Genomic DNA, 22,587 nt, shown 5'->3' with positions numbered 1-22,587 from the left:
CCTTCATAAAAAGAGTATAAGTTAAGGAATAAGTACTTTTATATCTTCTTCTGAAAAATACAATTTTGCAAATATTTGCAAATAAAAACTTACAATTCTATTTTTTTCCAATGCAGAAGACCGATGAAGTTCTTTTCCCCTCCAGCCTGCCAATGACCCCAGGCATGTTGACCCGAGGCTTGACGTGCACTAATGAAGCCGAACTACGTAATATGACACTCAGCCCCACCCCAGGGGAATACTGTCGTTCCGGGTTTGTAGACCAAGGCACGTCAACGTCACCCTTGCCTGCAATCAGGCGGATGTCAAGGACGAGCTGGAACAGGTGATATCAGCCCCACCCCAGGGGATCTGCCCCACCCAGGGGATGAGTTCTACAAGGGAATGCTGGCCCTAAAGGACAGGCCAAAAGAGATGACATCAGCCCCACCCCATGGGGATGAGGCCAACCACCAGAGGATAAGCCCCCTCTAAAATATTTGTATAAAGGGAACTGTAATTACTAGAAATTTGTATAGATGTATAGAGTAGCCATATGACAATCAGTCCCACCCTAGGGAAAACAGTCCCTACCATGGTAGAGCAAATCTAACACACCCCCTTCCCCGGGAAAAAAGTACATCTCTTCGAATTCTGCGCAAGACAATCACAATTTTTGGCCAAACGTGAGTGCAATGTCTTCTGCTTTTCTGTAGTATTTTCTAAAGTATTCATGTACATATATTTAAACTTTTAACAACTCCTTTTCCTATGTTTGAATTTTTTCGTATTCAAGGTTCGTTAAAGTTAGTGGAACAGCAAAAATAGAAGTATTTCTCAAAATTCACATTGATGTAGACAAATGTCAATTGCCAAATTTGTTCACATAACCGAATGTTGTCTTTGAAGTCAATTGTGTGTGTTGGACAGAAACTGCCAGAGGTTATGCTGGTTTGATTTTGAATTTGTAAAATGATTGAAAAACCTGCTGATTTGATTTTTATTACTGAGGAAAATCAAGATACCTGGATAGTCGGTTAAAAATATCTTTAACATATTGCATATTCTGATATTAAACCCAAAATATTGTTTTTGCAAGTCACAATTTCAGAGATCTTTCTCAGGGTAAGATTTATATGAAAATAGAACAAAGAAATATATTTCCGGTTTTCACAGTTTGGTTTTAATAAATCAATTCTTTTATTGTACAACTGAAGGGATCTGTACAGCAAGTGTATGTTACTTTAACTGTTCTTTTTGCAGAATGTGTATAAATCAAGTTTAAATTGCTGAGGTTTCAGAAAAAGTATGTGAAAGGTTACCCACAAATTTAAGCCAAAGCAAAACCAGTCATGGTTGAACATAGAGCTTGAACTAGGGTAATCATCACCTGGACAGAACTACCAAAAACAAAACAAAAACTAACAGCAACTTATTTTGAATCAGAGGGGAAAGTTCAGGTATTATATCTGTTTGGAAAAATGGGCCTATATTTGTCTATGCTAAAGTTGGACGGAGTTTAACAAAAACAAAATGAATTATGTCTCGCACAAAAAAGCTATATACATATAAACACATCCATGAAATTCAACAACAAAAAAGGAAAAGTACATTAACATTTTGGAATGTCTTCAATAATGGGTTTTGAGAAAAGTACCATCGTAAGTGATAAGATCTTTCAGGAAATGTTGGACAAAAGTGGAGCTCACTTTAATAAGTGCTCAAGTTACTCTGGTGCTAGTGAATGGATCATTCACCCCATTTCTGCCAAACAAAGCAAGGTGTTCTTCATTTCAAAATGGAAATGATATCTAAAATTACCAACAATTCTTCAAAAACTGAAACACATGAAATCAGAGACTTTGCACTGTTGAGAATACAGCTTGGGAGATGTAATAGCAAAGAGAAGTGGTTATGAGAAGAACTAGAGGTGTTAACTTGGATGTTTTGTCTAGCATGCTCTGACCTTCATTGGAACAAGACCATAATGGTCCTATGTAAATACATAATTATACAGTTGACTCTCGTTAGTACAAACTCTATTAATACAAATTTTGGTTATAACAAACATAAAGCCTTGGTTCCGACTGTGCATTTATGTACACAATGAATGGGACTGATGTTCCTCTTAATACAAAATTCTGATATAACCAACAATTTGGCTAGGTCCGAACGAGTTTGTATTAACGAGACTCGACTGTACCTTGTTATAATACCTTGATTTTGAACACAATCACTTCTGTTGAAAACTTAGCCTGTCAAAATGTCTTGGCTATAACCAGAAATAACATATGTCTCATTAAGTTATTCGGCTTCAGCCAATTCCATAAGCACATTGGTCATTGGAAAGTGCACCTAGTAATTTGGACAAGGTGTTGTATGAAATTTTGCCTCCTATTAAGTTAGGTCTCTTTTACCTAATACAGACAACAACCCTCGCACATGATTGGTCACTGCTTTAATTGTATCCACTGGGGCAAAAAACAGTCAGTTTTTCATAAAGTCTACATTTCCTATTACACTAGCATTAGTCTAACTATTAACAGGAAAATGAAATGCATGGTAGAAGCATTTCATCTTGATTCTCATTGGGGTTTGAATCCGTACACTTGTCTTGAAAGTCACATCTATCTCAACCCTCATCCCAAGAGACAAGAATAATCATCAGGAGCACTGTAAGGCAAAAACTCATCTTGTTTCCGCGACAACCAGGTCTAGAAGTCATTGTCACTATCCTCAGCTTCCTCTCTCCGTCGTCCTTTCCTCGTTGACGGACCCTCGACCTCCAACTCATCGCTTTCGCCATCATCGTCATCAAGGAGATCGTCGTCATCCACACTGATGCTGTCATCATTGATGGAGGAACCACTACCATCCTGGGTCAAAGGTCACATTATAAACAAACAAGATGAGCACACAAAAATTCAAATTCCACAAAACAAGTTCTTTCCCTTTTTTCTCTCGTGTGGAAATTCAATAACATAGGAAAAACTTTTGTTTCTCTGTGTATATAATAAAGACCACATAATTTAAAATTGTTCCTTTGTCTCCAAACCACTATCACCAGAACTTTTCCAGTTAGTTGCTTCAAACAGGAAACTGCTTTTCAAAAAATCTTGTCCGGCTTTTTCCATACAAAAAAGCAAAACAAACAAGTTAGTATTTTGTTTGGAGATGGCTGCCTTGCCAACTGTACTATTTTTAGTCAGTTTGGTTGGCCTATAAGAGGGCTATTTTAAATCTCGTCCCCTGGCCTCTACCAATCTGGGGTGCGGGGGATGCGCATGGATGTCTGTGCATCCCCCCCCCCCCCCAAATAAAAAAAGCAGAACAGATCCACATTTTTTCAAGTATCCTTTCACAACTTCCCAAAACTTACATCATCACTGATTTCTGCTCCCATATTTCCAAAGACTTTGGGGTTGTTGTTTCGAATCCCTCCTGTATCAAAAAATGAAACAATAAATATAAAACAATAGTCATATATACAAATGCCAGTTTGACAAATAGATTACAAAATGTATGTATGCCTAAATTGAAGAACCATGTTGGCCAGGGTGCTACCACCTCCCTTACATCTTCTAAAAGGCCAATCCGTTAAGCCCTGGCCAATGATGTTTGTCCAGTAGCAGTAGTGACTGCGCAGCCTAAAGTCCAGCATGCTTGCCCTTCAAGATGCACACGACTGTAACATGCAGGCACTGCAGAGATGCATGTGATGTTGCCCATGTGCGAACTTGGACATATTTCCTTGGCTATCAGTCATCAAGGCAAGACCTCAGTTTAATGCTCAAGGGCAAATGATTGACTGATAGCTTGAGGCAAATGATTCAAATCCCCAACAGCAGAAGGATTTTACACAGCTTACATAACACAGCACTGAAATTGATTAAGGCAGGGAACTTGGTCACAGTGTCCAAAAATGTTGTGATCAATTGACCATTGTGCAATGAGGCATGAGTGAAATTACATAAAACTCATAGGGGTTTAGGCCAGGGATTAGGAGTATCTGCTCAACTGAAAAATTTGAAAAATTTACTCTGCGGTCTTGTTGTTATTTCAATAATATTTAAATGGATACTTTGTTTGGGACATACTGTAGTGTAGTGTGTACCTGGTTTGGGTCGTTCCCGCCTTGGGGGCGGGGCCTGTTGTTGCACCTCCTCACTCTCGCTATCGCTTCCGTCCTCATCATCATCATCGTCATCATCATCATCACCGTCGTCATCGACAACATCCAATCCTGGTATGTCGTCTCCTCCTAAGATGTCGTCTGAGATGCGGATGCGGGCGTCTTCCTCCTTTAGTCTGTTCTGCATCCGTTTCAAGGTGCTCTCTGTCTCCTGGTTAAGGGAAAAGAGAAATATTGCTTGCTTCTTCAGACACGTAATTGGAAAAAAACGAGGAAATTCCAAACCACATAAGACTCTGTACAGTGTAATCCGATTTGTAAGGCATTCTTGATACAAAACGGGAAGGAAATCAGCAGATCCAAGAAAAAGTTTCATGCCTGTTCTTTTATGACAAATATATAACCCTGAGCTCATCCAGTGTAAAATATGGTCGAACATCAGACTTTTTTCTGGCAATTTACTGTATTTCACTGTCTAACAGCTATAAGGTCCCTACTGAAAACTTCAGACAAAAGGTCCATATTTACACATACCGGTAAGTTGGTTGAATTTGGTCAAAATTAGCATCAAAATATAGCAAAACCTATGGAGTACCGAAGTGCGACGTCATTTAGAACCAGAAAGTGAAGTGCAAACGAATGGAGTTCGCGCGCCTGTTGGTTCACGGGCTGAATCGCGCGCTTAATGTCTTTTACACTCATTTTGTGAGCGTGACATATTCACTTCGGTACTCCTTTGGTAAAATGCTTCGGAAAGTTATTTTACAAAATGCGTTTGTCTGAAAAATGTAAATTTGTTCTGACTAAAGATTTAATAGAGCGCTTGCCTGGGACTTCTTGACTCCTATTAAGACCTTCTCAACTGCCAATTTGTACAGAGAAAGTTGCTGGTGCTTTGTCAAACTGTTAGAGGGGAAAATGAATTTGAGACGTTTTCTGATCATATATTTGGGATTTTGCCAAAAATAATGTTACCTTACCTCAAATCTGTCTTGCTCTGCCCTGGCAAACTCCTCCAGTTGGTGCTCCAGGTAGGTCAGATTGCGGAACCTCTCCAGATACGTCTCGTATTGTTTCTCCAGATCCACCTCTAGTTTCTCATATTCATCCATGAAGGCTGGCCTGAGAGAGACAAACAGGTCCGAAAACTGATGTAGTTTTGAGTTGATACTAGAGTTTTGGCAGGTTTGAAACTCACACCGATATCACATATCCCTATGGATTATTATGTATGACGTCATCACTTCAAGTGTTCTTCTCATACGTGATACGAGAAAGTGACACAGGAACTACGTGTGGGAGTCGATTGATACAGGGTCAGTATACATATGAATTTCCATCTTTTCATTCAAGTTTTCTTCCAATTTAATTATATTAACCTCTCATTCTTAAGTTTATGATGAACCAGACATGTTGGATTGCAACTGCAAGCTCTTAAGAGTGAATTTTTCATGGCGTATAGTGAATTTTGAGCTTTGACAGAAGCTTTTTGATGTGCCCGCCATTTGACTCACAAATTGAGTGGCGTGTTTTTCTTTAATGGGTGGCAAAAAGATACAATTGCAACTAACGTAAAGTTGGCTACCAGTTCTGCCGTAAAAATAAAATAAAATATGGTTTTCGCCATCAGATTAATTTCTCATTAACGGTGTTGGACTTCATGGTGTCGCAATTTTTTTGCAGTCACTAGTTGGGTCCAAGGGCCAGGGATACAGTAGTGCAGTACCTTGGCACCATGGTTCTACAACCAAAGTTTAAATGGAATGTTTAAACTGAACGTTTGTATATATAGCATTATTTGTGTAAATACTGGTAAACTAGACCTACTTGTGTTAGTGTCAGTTGTCGGTTTCACATCTGCACTTTTTCTTGTAGATTTTACTTTGCATAACTTTATTTAATAGTGAAATTGGTAATGTGTGCAGTGCTCCATGGAAAAAGAAGCCTGTTCGGGAATATGCTAGGTATTAAGAAACGTAATCAATTAATAAATGCCAGCCATCCATCTATGGAAAGATAGAGTCTGGAATCTTGTTTATGCCATGTTTACACAATAGACACCAATCCGCTTATAACCCTTTGTTGAACTCTGGATGCTGGCAGGCTGCATCCATTAAGTTGTTCGCTTGAGTGACTTTGAAGTGCCGACGAAACACTGGAGTAAGGCCCTTGTACCAGGGCAAAAATATGTTCAAAGGGACCGGCACCCAGCCAGTGATGGAGGCAAGGCCCTAATAACTATGCACCATTGTCTTCAAGTTCAATAATTAGTCACGCTATGACGTATTAAATGTAAGGCCAGATAAAGACACAATATGAAACAGTCTCTCCAGAAAGAACACATGTTCCATGATGAAACAGCATACACCGAATATTCAAACATTTGATCATCAACCAAATATCTGAATAGAATTTGTTCGATACAAAATGTGAGAAAATGATGAAAGTGCTACACTTTTATTAAAAGTCATTATCGCATATGATTTGAGAGCTTCCATGAGCAAAATTAGCTCAATTTTTTTGTTAAAAAGCGATAAAATATCAGTCTACGCCACTGTTCTTCATACTGTCTTCATAAGATCTGTCAAGTTTTCGACAATCGCAGGTGCATGCACATCCTGATTGAAAGCCAGGTTATGCTGGCGCATTTTTAACTTGATCAGTGCATTTTAAAATCAACTATTCAATATGTGAAATCTGGATAAGTCCAAACCTGTTAACTCAAAAACCCTTCTAACGTAAAAACTTATTCCCATCAATTGTTGTTGAAAAGAAAACCCACTGGGATAACTCAAAACTCTGCTTCACTCCAATTTGAGCCATTCCCGTGAGGTTTGACTTAATAACGAGATTTCACTGTATTCAATCAAATCCAAGTTGGAATAATCGAATACTTATTTATTTGAAAATGCACAGCCCGAAGACCATGTCGGAACACTCGTCTAGAGCCACTGTCTTGGTCTCGGCAACTACAACTGCATTGAAAGATAGATGTTACTAAGCTTTGAAATCCTATGGCAGATGCAACCACAGTGTAGCTTGGGGTAATATCTGAAGCATCTTGGGTACTAGGATGCTCTCTTTCCATACCTGACAGACTGCAGCGTCTGCAATCGCTTGTGGTTCCTCTCAAGCTCCGACTTCTTCTTGTCAATCTTGGCCTCTAGGTTGGCCTCATCCGACGCTACGTTCTCCAGCATCTGCTGGGTCTTCTTGATTTGTTGCTGCACACACAAAAAATGAAAAGAGAAACCTTTGCAGTTTAAGAATTTTCAATAACAATACAAGGCAAGCCTAGTATTATTATTATTCTGTTTATTTCTGGTAATGAAACCAAGGATTTCTCAAAAGCACCCGAGGCACTGTAGCTTGCAGGCCTGAAGAGTGAAGACACTTGTCAGGAGAACACGAGAAGAAAATACAGTTTTACAGGTGGGAGGAAAACCCCAGAAGCATAGTCTGGGGAAAACCCACGGAATCAGGTAGGGACTAAAAACCCAATCCACATGTGGTCCGGGCAAGAATCGAATCCGGGCCGTAGAAGTGGAAGGCGAGGAAAGCAACCACTGCTGGTCCAAGAAAACACACATTCTATCCAATCGATTCAGAGTGGCTATTCACTGGAAGTCTTTTCATGTATGTGGCCTACATGTACACAATGAGCCAGATTTATCCCATACATTGGCATTGTGGTGTAATCCTATTTCAAAATTTTGGGCCAAGGCAAGACTTAAGTAAGTCCAATTCACAAGCGGTAGTCAGCCAGTGAATGAGTGAGTTGGTGAGTCAGTCAGGAATATAGGCTAGCCCCTCTGCGACCAGCAAAAATGTCTCTGAGATTCAACTTCACGCCTGCAATACTTTAAGGTTTCTTATTTGGCTGACCTTTAATATTGAAAAGAATATGCACAAAATCAGTTGAGGGGTCAACTCAGTATTCACACTGTGGATTCATCAACTCAGTTGATGATTTCTGAGTACTTTGGAATAAACACGGCAGATACGAAAACACTGGTACAGATGGGCGATGTACCTTAATCCAAATTCTGCAATTTTTTATGAAATCGAAATGATGTTAACTCTTTTGCAAAAATGTTGCACATAAAAAACATCTGACACATAACATGACATGGTGCTGTCCAATTTTGTTTTTAATGTTATGTGACGTACTTCAAGAACAACACCTCTTTCTCTTCCTTTTTTATCTTGGTCCCTGCTTCGATTTTGCATGTACCGGTAGTCAATGAATTGTTCATCCTGTGCGGTAAATTGCCAAATCTTGATGTACGCACAGAGTAGTCCTATAGTGAATAGTCCTATAGTGAATAGTCTTATAGTGAATAGCAGTGTTGTAGGTCTCGAGACCGGTCTCGGTCTCGGTCTCGAGACCACTTTTTGCTGGTCTCGGTCTCGGGAGCTGTGGTCTCGGTCTCGGTCTCGGTCTCGGTCCCCTTTGGTCTCGATATTTTGGCTGGTCTCGAGTTGAGACCAGCCAAAAAGTGAGGGGGGGGGGGCGGATTCCAGTTTAGGATTAAGTAAAGAATCAGTTGAGGGCAAATGTGACTGCAGTGTGATGCTGATAGACATGTCTCTCTTCACTTTCTAGTGAGTGAGGCATAGTCCAACAACCATTGCTCCTCTTCTTATTTCTTGTTTTTATTGTGGGATGGTTTGTTGAAACAAGCACTTTATAGCCATCCTCATTGATTCCAAATACAACTGAGATTAAAATCTTATGAATCAAGATTGAAACATTATTTTTACAATGTACTGTCAGATTTTTTGTTTTGAATATGGGAAACAATTCAACTCTTTTTCCCCAGAAATACTGGTGATTTTTTTTCTATTTTTCTTTTCAATTTTTACTTTATTTGTGGAGGCGGGAAAACTTTTTTTTTTCTTATATATTTATTAATGGATATTCATCAATTCGTAGACTGTTAAATTGCTATTAGTGGTGGACAGCTGAATTTTGTGATCTCTTTATTAAAATAGACACGACTTGGGAATAGAGAATGCAAATTACGTGAAATTTTCAGAGTTACTACTCAATAACATGTTCTTTATCCCAATTATATTTTTTTTTTACAAAATGGAGGGTGCCATTTCTTTCTTTTTTATCATACTGTCACTTTATTTTTGACTTGCCATGTATTCATATTTTCATCTGTGATAAACACAAATTGAGCTACTGCCATAGTCACACAAAAATAGAGTCTAATTGCCTGCCTTGTCTCCTTTCTAAATGTCAATTGCGTTTGCATGAGTCGAGAAGACTTTTGTTCCATTAATCGCTAAATGCTGTTTAAGGCCATCACAATAAGCGATTGAAATATTGGCAATATGTTGTACTTGTAAATTGCTAAAATATTCAATCAAATTGCCCGGCAAAGTAGCCGATGCGGGCGATGCGTGCGCACGCAGCCATGAATCCTAAAAGTGCATCTCGCCCATCACATTCAGTTTGTGACAGCGCCCTTCTATTTTGTCGGCCTCATTCTCAAATAGGCTAATGACGATGATGACGGCGGGCAGATTAACAGAAGATAGATCAGGCAAATATGGTTCATCAATCTTCTATAGTACATTGTATCTGTAATGGTATTGACATTATACACAAATAAAGTGGCATTACATTTCAGCCTAAGCCAGGCCTCTCTGGCTACCACCTCTCAATTTGTGGGTCTACATGTACAAGTTATATTCCATGACTGAAATTTTAAAAAATAAATCAATATTTTCTTGCTCCAAATTTTTTTTGGAATCAGGTTTACAAGGAGGTCCAATGTAAAATTAAAGCTGCTTTTAAATATCCGTTAGTAGTCATTGCTGAAACCAAGGGGTGGCTGTGGGGTTTAGGGTCCGAGTTCCTATAACAGATGAAACATCCACCTTTAACTTTTTACTTTTGTCAAGTTTCAACATTGCAAAAAACTAGTTCAAATTGTCGTACTCCTAAGTTAGAGTTTCTTCATCAGATTGACACTTTATAGTAGTTAAACAATATTATATTTTAAAAAAATATGTTTTAAAAAAGTGGCAACATATGGAGTTCATCAAATTAGGTTTTCCCCTTCTTTAAATTAGGTTGTTTCCATTTTTTTTAATTGATTGTGACAATAACAAATTCTGTTGCCATGTTGTAATTTATGGTATGAAGCAAACATGAAGAGCACTCGAATGACACAATTAAGCAGGTACAAGGGATTCCTAGCTTTCGATCACTTCCTTTACATCCCCATCAACATCATCATCTCAAGGACAGACTGTTCAGCTGTAATAAGTGTCTTGTTTTTTATTTAGATTATTGTTATTTATTATCCGCGGTCTCGGTCTCGGTCTCGGACCATTTCGGTCTCGGTCTCTGTCTGCCTTGAAGGGGTTGGTCTCGGTCTCGGTCTCGCAACTTCAGGTCTCGGTCTTGGTCTCGGTCTCGGTCTATCCGGTCTCGACTACAACACTGGTGAATAGTCCTATAGTGAATAGTCCTATTGTGAATAGTCCTATAGTGAATAGTCCTATCGTGAATAGTCCTATAGTAACAAGTCCTATTATGAATAGTCCTATAGTGAATAGTCCTATCGTGAATAGTCCTATAGTAACAAGTCCTATTATGAATAGTCCTATAGTGAATAGTCCTATCGTGAATAGTCCTATAGTGAATAGTCCTATATAGTCCTTTAGTGAATAGTCCTATAGTAAATAGTCCTATAGTGAATAGTCCTATCGTGAATAGTCCTGTAGTGAATAGTCACTTCCTTGGTATGAAAATAGTACCTGGAATGTTTTGGGCTCTTACAAGCATTTTCACTAAGATAACAGTTTGGAAAGGTTGTTTTAATGTAGAATTTTATAATGCACATAATGTTTTCATTGTTGTGAGACCTTATTTCCCATAGTGAACAGTCACGTCCTTGGTGGTATGCAAATATATATGAATCTGGCTGCAGCCGGTATTTAATCGCTGGAAATATGAATGCCAAAATACAATGTTCATGTAACGTTGCTGCCGTTTCACACATGTAGCCTATATAATAGAAACAGGATTTTCCAACAGTTTGTGAAATTTCCTTTGGCCTTTATGGCAAAATCTCTACAATACTGAAGGGAAGAATCTGCGCTCTGTACAAACATACACCTCAAACAATTATCAAAAAGCTTCTGCTACAACGTATGTACCCGGTACTAACCAAACAACTCCCAGGAAATCATTGTGCTAGTCGCGACTGTACATGCACAATGATGTCACCGAGATATTTACTTTTGACTTTTGAGCACACATTTTAATTAAATTTAAACGTGATAGAATGTCGTCACCTGTCAATTTGTTGCGTGGGTTGCTGCTATAACATGTCATTTTATTGCATGGTTTATATTTGTACCATAAGCTCAGATTTATCTTGGTACAGAATTAAATGTTGGGAACTGCATCTGTGCCATTAATAAAAATGAGTCTTGTCCCTCGGGTGTAATGGAAAGTAATTTCTCTCTCAAGTGCCGGTGACAGCTAGGATACAAAACTGGTGCCATTTGATGCTATTGGGCTACTTGGATAAATTTAACTTCATGTTTAGACAATTCTTGTAGTTTGTTTAGACAATTCTTGTAATTGATACATTAACTAAATTTAAAAAAAATTAAATATATGTAAAGAATAGGGTTTACCCACACACATTTAGAAGTTGCCAAAGCTACTTTGTCTGCGAGAACTTGTTTACATTGTGGAGAAAAGGCAAATGTTTAAATACTATTTGTAGAAGCAGAAGTCCTATGGAGATGTCTTTGCAGTGACAAGTTTTCTTAACATTTTATTTTGAGACATAATATCCAGTATTTTGCTGTTGGACTTGTATTGTTTGTCATTTCCTAAAAAGGTTCTGATGATGAGGTTTCCTTATTCATTGGGGTATTTTCCCCTCTTTTTCTCCATTTGTAGACTGTTTGCATCAAGCAGCCATCTTTGAGGTGTGTTTTGTTATTTTGAATTCAGTAAAAAAGAACACACAAGTATCTTCTCATGCTTATGCGGAGTGCCGTGGCCTCGTGGTCTGGAGCATTGAATTTGTGGTCTGCGGGTAATTCTGCAGGTTGTGGGTGTGAGTCCAGCCTGCGGTTATGGTGCCCTTGGGCAAGGCACTTTGTCACTCATTGCTTCTCCCCACCCAGGAGTAAATGGGTACCTGTGAGGGCAGAGTTGGTCATTGTGGTTGATTTAAGCTGCTTTGCGCCCAAATAGCAGCATCGAGCTGTATACTCCCCAGGGAGCTGAGATGATCTTTGGAATGTTTCCTATCTGCCCAATGAGCAGGGTAATGATGATGTAGCGCCTTGAGCACCAATAATGGTGGATACGTGCGCTTTATAAACACCCATTGTTATTAATATTATTATTACTAATCATCACGAACACACACCACTAAAAAGATGGCGACAGTGCACAAGATTTAGGCCTGTCTGCTGACTTTAACACTGTTTTTCTTAAAAATAAAAAATCCAAGGCATCTTTTGGAATGAAAGTGACAGCTTTCTCAATAAATTTTTATGAAAACAACTAACAATTCCGACCGTCTTGCTGAAATTGTAATATAGTCTACCGACGTACCTCAACTCCCTTGGTGCTGGCGCGCAAACCTTTTTCAATCTCGTTTATCTCCAGTGGTTTGTTGATGGCCATCGTCCTTAGTTCCTGTCAACAGAAGAAAAACAACTGACAAGCATGAGTATGAATTCCAATGAGAAAAAAAAACAGGAAATTTGCGCCAAATCAGGAAGAAATTGTGAAATCAGGTGAAAAAGCTCCAAAACAGGCTCAAAATAAATAAAAACGCGGAAATTTGGGCAACAAAAAAACCCAGGAATTCCTGTTTAAACAGGAACATTCTCATGCCTACATGTAAGTTGTCAACAAAGCAAACAAGAAATTCTTTGATTAAAAATTATCTTGGTTTTTTTTGTAGAAAACTGTAACTTCAGCTGAGGGTTATGTTATGCATGACTAAAACCTAAAGGAATATGTTTGTTTTTGTTTTGTGTTTTTTTAACTGAGCATAAAGCACTTGTAAAAATACTGTAAAATTCCATTTCGTTTTCCCCTAAATCAACATTCTTTCAACCAGTTAATATTTTACATTGTAAGACAAAGACACTAAAAAAAGTCCTTAATTCTAACCTACATGTACAACTCCATCACAATTGGGTAATTGCCAAAAGGTTTCAAACTGAAGTGTAGTCCTTTTCATGTCACTTTTACTATTTCAATCACCGCTGTCTAAGAATACCAGTACAATGTTTGCATCATCTAAATGGCATTGCAAATTACTCAATCCTAATAGAATTAACAGGCAATTTTAGTCTTAATTGTCTGGATTCTAAGTGGTACTCGCTGTACAATGCAATTGCTAAATGAATGGTCAGTACAAAGTCAATGAAGAAAATGGTATAAAGTGGAAAATGGCATACAATAACCTAATTCATAACTCTTCGCTTGATGGCTGTATCAAATATATTTCAACATTTCATTTCACATTGACTTGTTTTCAGCGATTTCAGTAATTTCTGCTCTAACATGTCTAAGAGGTATTTTTTTCTGTTAAATAAGATATTGACTCAACATATAGGCCTATGTCTGTGCAGCATTCCCAAAGAAAACGGAGTCTTTCCTTTGTTGTTGCACACACATTAGTGGATTTTTTTTTTCACAGAAAAATTTGGAATCAAGTTTCTGTTAGAAAATAGAGTGACTTGTACACATAGATTTAATTCCTATCGTAGTTTACTTGTATGATTTCAATAAATCGCGCGTTAACATCTTGACACCAACTACATTTCGATGTACATGTAAACCCTTACTATGATACAAATGTCATGTTTTGTACTTTTGAAATGTTTAGTTTTTTCCCCCTTTCTCTTCTGACTGAATCGTTGTTGGTGATTTTAATCACTTACCCTGAGTTCAACCTCCTTCCCAAGAAGATCATACAGACTTGCTCCCTTGGTGGTTATTTGTGATGCTAGGAGACGACAGGCCTTCAGGTCTGAAACCTGAAAATAATACGGAGACAAACACGTTTATGAATTATGCATACAACTTGCATTATCGCTTTCAAAATAAATTTGAAGTAGGATTGCATCTACTCCGTACAAACATCACAGCATATTGACACTTCCAACCATGCCAACTGAGTTTTTGGTTCCTAAATATATTTCTCAAAGGAAATTGAGCATAAAGTGTTTTAACTTGAGTTTTCATTTCAGCTCATAACTTCAAACAAAAAATGTAAAAAGCAAATTCAATATCATTCTCATAACAGAAGAATTACATTAAGCATTCGGAAGGAGATAATGCTTTTTAAAAGCAATTTGAATCGGTCATCCTTTCATATACATGGATAAATTTGATAGTCCGACTCTTAGAAACAAATAACTTAAAAATTGCATTCAAGTACAACATGCACATTCTTGATCATTGCCGCAAGAAAAACAAACGACAGTTTCACAACACCGGATGCATACTCACAAGAAAGCATAATAAACAAAACTAGCAAAATCATTCCGACCTTTTCTTGACAGATTTATGAAGTGGGATTTTAATCAAACAAATTGCTATTACTAGTCATTCCTCAGGGGCCTTACAAACAACACACGGATTCATCAATCTAATTTCTTCAAACTGACACACAAGCTGTGTACATGTATGTAGGCCCTACCTACTTTCCTCAAGCTGCAAGGCTAGTTCAGCTGGTATCCCTTTTAATAATTAATGTACTATAGTTTGTTCAAAGGGATTAGAGATCTGACATTTTATGAGCTGCCTGGCTTAAGTTTTGCTACAGGGGCAGCAGGTCTTCTTTACATATTTTTAGGCCAGTCTGGTTAAGAAAAATAAAACCGGACATGTGAAAGATATTTCATTCTATTTTTCAGTCTTGTAGATTTATGATACGGTTAATACTAGGCAAAACAGTATGGCCTGACCTTTCAACTCTAAGAGGATCTTTATCAAAGGCAAAATGCAGAAATTTGCCTCTGTCTGCAAAATTCATGACACTGCAGACACATGAAATTTTATTTAAGAAATCTAGGAAATCATTGGGAATCTTCCCTTTACTGCTCATTCTTCTTCTTAAATATCGTTCAAGAGTTATAATGTAAAAATGCATGGGACATTGGAAATATCAACATGTACTGTATTCATGGTATTAAAGAATTACTTGTTCTATGGGCCAAGTTATTAACAACAACAAAACTATTAATTCTGAGATAGGATTATTTTGATCTTTACATACATAATCTAGCTTAAACAAAACTAGCTAAATAACATGGTGTGCTGGATATTTTATTGTCTAAACTTTTATACCGGTACTTAAAATATAACGTGATGAAAAAATACGGTACTAGCCAAGCCAATCGGGTTCACTGATGTTTAAGGCATGCCTGTGTATATATTCAAAGTTTGTTTGTTCTGGACCTTGAGTGGAAAATATGCCAGCATATGGTTATAATCATAAAGGGATATTTACTGAGGAATTCAGGAATTGTTCCGGTCATTTATGTGACGAAAGCTAGGAGGAAAACGTTGTGTGGTACATGAAGAATAGGGACAATACCGGTATACTTCTGCAGACATTCAGTACTTTTATCTTAGTCTTTTTAAATATTTATTGGATTTAAAAAACTAATTTTAAACACTTTTGAATTTCTTTATTTTACTAACAATATTTATCGAAGTGCAGTCAAGATAAAACAGCAAGAAATCTAACACACATGATCAATTTTTGCACTATCTACATCAGTGTTGTAGTCGAGACCGGATAGTCCGAGACTGAGACCAAGACCGAGACCTGAAGTTGCGAAACCGAGACCGAGACCGAGACCAGCCCCTTCAAGGCGGACCGAGACCGATACCGAAATGGTCCGAGACCAAGACCGAGACCGAGACCGAGACCGCGGATAATAAATAACAATAATCTAAATAAACAACAAGACACTAATTACAGCTGAACAGTCTGTCCTTGATATGTTGATGTTCATGGGGATGTGAAGGAAGTGATTGAAAGTTAGGAATCACTTGTACCTGCTTAATTGTGTCATGCGAGTGCTCTTCGTGTTTGCTTCATGCCATAAATTACAACATGGCAAAAGAATTTGTTATTGTCACAATCAATTAAAAAAATTGGAAACAACCTAATTTAAAGAAGGGGAAAACCTTATTTGATTAACTCCATATATTTTTGCCACTTTTTAAAAAATATATATATTTTTTAAATATTGTTTAACTACTATAAAGTGTATATCTGATGAAGAAACTCTAACTTAGGAGTACGACAATCTGTACTAGTTTTTGCAAAACTTGAACATGTTGAGACTTGACGAAAGTAAAAAGTTAAAGGTCGATGTTTCATCTGTTATAGCAACTCGATATCGGACCCTAAACTCCACAGCCACCCCTTGGTTTCAGCAATGACCACTAACGGATATTTAAATGCAACTTTAATTTTACATTGGACCTCCTTGTAAACCTGATTTGAAAAAAGTTTGGAGCAAGAAAATATTGATTTATTTTTTAAAATTTCAGTCATGGAATATAGATTTGTACATGTAGACCAAAAAAATGAGAGATGGTAGCCAGATATGGATTGGTCTGCCCCCCCCCCCCCATCCCTCTGTGTGATTCTCCTTCCAACCCTGCATGTTTGTGTGTCCCCTACATGTTTGTTTGTTGTTCCTCTGTCATTTACCTCTGAAGAAGGCCTGGCTAAGGCTGAAATGTAATGCCACTTTATTTTTGTTTAATGCCAATAACGTTATATATACTATAGAAGATTGATGAACCATATTTGCGTGATCTATCTTCTGTTAATCTGCCCGCTGTCATCATCATCATTGTCTGGTCAAACACATCGTTTGATGACAGTGTTTTATGCTTTTGTTTGTCCTTGACAGCCCCTGTTCATGTGGTTTTACATTTCCTTTTAATTCAATTTTATATAATGTCTAAAGATGTAAAATAAATAAATCATTAGCCTATTTGAGAATATGGCCGACACAATAGAAGGGCGCTGTCACAAACTGAATGTGGTGGGTGAGATGCACTTTTAGGATTCATGGCTCAGTGCCCACGCCTCTCTGTGTTTTGTACCGTGCCATCATTTCGCCCGTATCGGCTACTTTGCTGGGCGATTTACTTGAATATTTTAGTGATTAACAAGTATGACATATTGCCAATATATTAATCGTTTATTGTGATGGCCGTAAACAGCATATAGCGATTAATGGAACACAATTCTTCTCGACTCATGCAAATGCAATTGACATTTAGGAAGGAGACGATGCAGGCAATTAGACTCTATTTTGTGTGACTATGGCAGTAGCTCAATTTGTGTCACAGATGAAAAGATGAATACATGGCGAGTCAAAAAGAAAGTGACCGTATGATAAAAAAAAAATGGCACGCTCCATTTTGTAAAAAATGTAATTGGGATAAAGAACATGTTATTGAGTAGTAACTGTGAACATTTCACGTAATTTGCATACTCTATTCCCAAGTCTTGTCTATTTTAATAAAGAGATCACAAAATTCAGCTGTCCACCACTAATACCAATTTGACGGTCTACGAATTGATGAATATCCATTAATAAATATAATGGAGAAAAAAAACGTTTTCCCGCCTCCACGAATAAAGGAAAAATTGAAAAGGAAAATAGAAAAGAAATCACCAATATTTCTAGGGAAAAAGAGTTGAATTGTTCCCCATATTCAAAACACAAAATCTGACGGTAAAAATAATGTTTCAGTCTTGATTCATAAGATTTAAATCTCAGTTGTATTTGGAATCAATGAGGATGGCTATAAAGTGCTTGTTTCAACGGATCATCCCACAATAAAAACGAGAAATAAGAAGAGGAGCAATGGTTATTGGACTATGCCTCACTCACTAGAAAGTGAAGAGAGACATGTCTATTAGCATCACACTGCAGTCACATTTGCCCTAAACTGATTCTTTACTTAACCCTAAAAGGGCCGGGGGTGGAATCCGCGCCCCTCACTTTTTGGCTGGTCTCGACTCGAGACCAGCCAAAATATCGAGACCACAGGGGACCGAGACCGAGACCAAGACCGAGACCACAGCTCCCGAGACCGAGACCGAGACCGGCAAAAAGTGGTCTCGAGACCGAGACCGAGACCGGTCTTGAGACCTACAACACTGATCTACATGTATTTTTCAATAGCAAATTCTCACTCAGATTCACAATTCATGACATTGAGCTACATTAGTTTTGTGTTTCTTGTTTTTTATATTTCAGAGGAGGTAAGATTAAGATTCTATCCTTCTTCTTTTACAAGAACTTAACAACAGTTTCCTGAATGATTTCTAAAGGTTTTAACCTTTTATCAAAGAAACTAGTCCTGTAATTTGGAGTTCAATGTCATTCCATGATGTATCATTGTATAGTACGGGATAAAATGTCCCTTTGCACAGCACTGTCTTTTGGGATAATTTGTAAGATACTAATGGATGGGAAGACACATTAACACAGTCACAATGGTAGAAATTTTACGCTTTGGAAAACAAAGATAAACCAGGATGTAAGGACTTAAACAGAGGCTTAGATCTGTTTTCAGTCGGCACAAGAGAAATAAAATCACGGAAGCATTCATCATTTGATTATGATCGTAGCACAGAACAAGAATATCAGTCTCACCTTGGATCTGGAGGAAATATCCCAAGTCTAGATTCTAATCGTTAGCTAGTTGCCATTGTCAAAACCCTGACACTACATGTACATGAACCTTTAATGGGTTTATAGGTGGACAGGCTTAGGCCGCAAAAAGGAATTGTGTGTTTATAGTAACGTCCTAAAAATTAGGTAGGTAGGCATGGTAGGTAAGAAAATGATTTTATTTAGAAATGTTTATAGTCTTTCATTTACTTTAGGATACCTAAGTTTAGGTTATTAAACAAAAAACTGCATAAGCCGTTTCGCGTCTACCCCCATCTTTGAAATTTTGGGGGGGCCATTGCAATAAAAATACGTCCCATCATGCAACTGTAGCTGAGCATGATGGGATGTCTTTTCATTGTATCCCCCTCCTCCCCCCCCCCCCCCCCCCCCCCCCATTTCAAAGATGGTGGTATCCGCAAAACGGCTTATAGGGAAGATTTTTTTCTTTTTCAAACTGTTCATTATTTAACTTTTTTTTGACTAAATATGAATATAAAAACAACTTAGTTGGAAATTTGCCCACAAAAATATCCAGGATGGTTGGGTTTAATACCATGAACATATTTTTGGTTTGGCCTTTGTTCTTGCCAGCATCAAGGCTTTAAGCTAAGATTACAAATTCTACAAAATTGCCTTCGGAAAGGATTTATTGATATGGAACTGATAAATGTATTTTCGACAAGTTACATGTTGTACTACAATATCACAGTTTTATAGGAAACCCAGGAAGTACATTTGCTTGAAGCAGGCAGCTTTAAAAGAAACGCTGCAGGACCTGGGCTTTGACAGTAAATAAGTCTGCCAATCTGAGTTATGGAATTATGGATTCCTTGCTCATGAATTTGTACTAAGGTATCTTGTGGCAACGCTAAGGTGTTAAATATCAGTCCAGGTTTTGTGCAATTATCTGAATATATATGCACACACCCGGGTTGGAAAATGTCATTGCATTTTGAGTAGATTTATTTTTTCTCCTCAAATGTGTGGAACGACCTCCGATGAGAAAATTATGAATTCAGCTTCCCCCAATTACAAAAATAATTTGTATACCTTCATACCGGTATGTGTTAAAACTTAACATCGCTAAATGTGAACTTCAGATTAGAGAATTTGGAGAATATGATGGCACAGGTACGAACAGCAGTATAGACTTGGGGGGGGGGGGGTTCTGGAGGGCACTTCCCCCCCCCCCTAATTTTCCGTGCCCCCCCAGGTGCCCCCCCCCCCCACACCAAAATACTGCTAATGCCCCTTTTCCTTCCCCTAAAGAAGGTTTTTGTAAGTTGTATTTTTAGCCAAAAGCTTACCGTTTATACAATTTCTTATGTCAATGGATATAGCGAGGCATTATGGGGCCCAACTGGGAAAAACTAAAATAAAACGTTTGCGATATGCGCCCCCCATGATATTCTCATGCAAACAGTCGTGTTATGTCTGTCTTGGCCTCTGGTTTCAAATGATTTCATTTCAATTTCAACACTGAATGCATACCATGGCCCTTTATACTGGCAACAAATTACACACATTTTTAATAGAAGTTTGAGCTAACCAACCCCATGTGCATGTCTTCAGTGAGGTACAGTGTAGTAATAAGGTACATAATTTGTAAATGTGCTTCAATAACTTATAGGCCACGGGCCAAAATCTGTATCAGGTCTAGAAGTTGAGGTTCGTCTTAACTTTTTGGTGTCAGCTTGCAATAAGGTCAACTTTACTAATTCGATAGTGCTGAATCTGAATCTGGCTGTTCACATTGGCCAAAATTGCACATTAAAGTTATGATGACATTTTTTCCTCATTATTTTGCCCATTTTTGGTCAAAAACAGTATTTTTGCCATAACTTTTATGTTTTAAATTTAAATGCTTTCAAATTTGACACAACAGATGAATAGGAAGTCGGCATGAATAATATACGTCATTATTGAACACTCCACACGGTGCTTAAAGGTTTTTTGGTGTAGAATCAATCCTTCAAACATGAGCATGATGAGATTTCGACGTGGCGATATAAGGATTTATATTAAATTTAAGTACATCTGTTGTCCCTTTACAACACAAATCAATCACAAGTAAATCACAAGTCATTCAGTTTCAAGTAAATAAGTGAAACACTATTATTTTCTCCATTTCTTTACCCAAAATACATGTTTTTGGGGGTGTAAAACTGGGCTTCTGGAACAGGCATCGCGCAGTCTTGAAAAAAATGTGTACGTTACTTGGCGTGTAGGAGATATGGGGGCGCGCACACTTCGAAGTACGCACGCAGTACGCTCTGTTTTAGCCAGTCAGTGTCGCCGCTTACATATTCCCCACGGCCAGGGGTTGATGGAGAAACGCACGCGCGCCCATGGAGGCGAGGCTGGTATGCCATGGCAGCGATGCATCGCGATCCCCCTCATGTGGTACAGTTACATTGGGAAACAGTCCCCTTGTATTTTTTAATTTGTGCCAACGATGTGATGTGCACATTGTAAAATATCAATTAACATGTTCCAAACTACTTATAACATGTATAACCGAGAAATTAAGTTGCCACTAAAAAGATAAGACAAAACTGCACGTTACAGGCTTTGGCCCACAGACTCGAGACCAGCCAAAATATCGAGACCACAGGGGACCGAGACCGAGACCAAGACCGAGACCACAGCTCCCGAGACCGAGACCGAGACCGGCAAAAAGTGGTCTCGAGACCGAGACCGAGACCGGTCTTGAGACCTACAACACTGATCTACATGTATTTTTCAATAGCAAATTCTCACTCAGATTCACAATTCATGACATTGAGCTACATTAGTTTTGTGTTTCTTGTTTTTTATATTTCAGAGGAGGTAAGATTAAGATTCTATCCTTCTTCTTTTACAAGAACTTAACAACAGTTTCCTGAATGATTTCTAAAGGTTTTAACCTTTTATCAAAGAAACTAGTCCTGTAATTTGGAGTTCAATGTCATTCCATGATGTATCATTGTATAGTACGGGATAAAATGTCCCTTTGCACAGCACTGTCTTTTGGGATAATTTGTAAGATACTAATGGATGGGAAGACACATTAACACAGTCACAATGGTAGAAATTTTACGCTTTGGAAAACAAAGATAAACCAGGATGTAAGGACTTAAACAGAGGCTTAGATCTGTTTTCAGTCGGCACAAGAGAAATAAAATCACGGAAGCATTCATCATTTGATTATGATCGTAGCACAGAACAAGAATATCAGTCTCACCTTGGATCTGGAGGAAATATCCCAAGTCTAGATTCTAATCGTTAGCTAGTTGCCATTGTCAAAACCCTGACACTACATGTACATGAACCTTTAATGGGTTTATAGGTGGACAGGCTTAGGCCGCAAAAAGGAATTGTGTGTTTATAGTAACGTCCTAAAAATTAGGTAGGTAGGCATGGTAGGTAAGAAAATGATTTTATTTAGAAATGTTTATAGTCTTTCATTTACTTTAGGATACCTAAGTTTAGGTTATTAAACAAAAAACTGCATAAGCCGTTTCGCGTCTACCCCCATCTTTGAAATTTTGGGGGGGCCATTGCAATAAAAATACGTCCCATCATGCAACTGTAGCTGAGCATGATGGGATGTCTTTTCATTGTATCCCCCTCCTCCCCCCCCCCCCCCCCCCCCCCATTTCAAAGATGGTGGTATCCGCAAAACGGCTTATAGGGAAGATTTTTTTCTTTTTCAAACTGTTCATTATTTAACTTTTTTTTGACTAAATATGAATATAAAAACAACTTAGTTG

General features: G+C 38.0%; 2 protein-coding genes across 3 annotated transcripts in view; one reads left to right on the top strand and one right to left on the bottom strand.

The window, feature by feature from the left end:
- Positions 1 to 1,724, top strand: part of LOC119737348 (WD repeat-containing protein on Y chromosome-like) — a 28,203-nt gene extending 26,479 nt beyond the window's left edge. For both annotated transcript variants that reach the window (XM_038211639.1, XM_038211638.1), the window contains one exon: positions 117 to 1,724. In XM_038211639.1, coding sequence (XP_038067567.1) covers positions 117 to 329 — 213 coding nt within the window. In that variant the 3' untranslated portion in view covers positions 330 to 1,724. The remainder of the gene's footprint in view (positions 1 to 116) is intronic.
- Positions 1,725 to 2,223: 499 nt separating this feature from the next.
- LOC119737349 (clusterin-associated protein 1-like) overlaps positions 2,224 to 22,587 on the bottom strand; it is a 33,270-nt gene continuing 12,906 nt past the window's right edge. The window contains exons 5-11 of the mRNA XM_038211640.1: positions 14,057 to 14,152; positions 12,714 to 12,797; positions 7,202 to 7,335; positions 5,092 to 5,233; positions 4,094 to 4,322; positions 3,359 to 3,420; positions 2,224 to 2,855 (exon numbers count right to left, since the gene is read on the bottom strand). Of these exons, the coding sequence (XP_038067568.1) occupies positions 2,694 to 2,855; positions 3,359 to 3,420; positions 4,094 to 4,322; positions 5,092 to 5,233; positions 7,202 to 7,335; positions 12,714 to 12,797; positions 14,057 to 14,152 (909 nt within the window). The 3' untranslated portion in view covers positions 2,224 to 2,693. The remainder of the gene's footprint in view (positions 2,856 to 3,358; positions 3,421 to 4,093; positions 4,323 to 5,091; positions 5,234 to 7,201; positions 7,336 to 12,713; positions 12,798 to 14,056; positions 14,153 to 22,587) is intronic.

Source organism: Patiria miniata, unplaced genomic scaffold, assembly GCF_015706575.1.
Source record: "Patiria miniata isolate m_02_andy unplaced genomic scaffold, ASM1570657v1 HiC_scaffold_3, whole genome shotgun sequence".
Taxonomy (NCBI): Eukaryota; Metazoa; Echinodermata; class Asteroidea; order Valvatida; family Asterinidae; genus Patiria; species Patiria miniata.
Note: the sequence above shows the minus strand (reverse complement) of the source record. Positions and strands in the feature narration are given on the sequence as shown.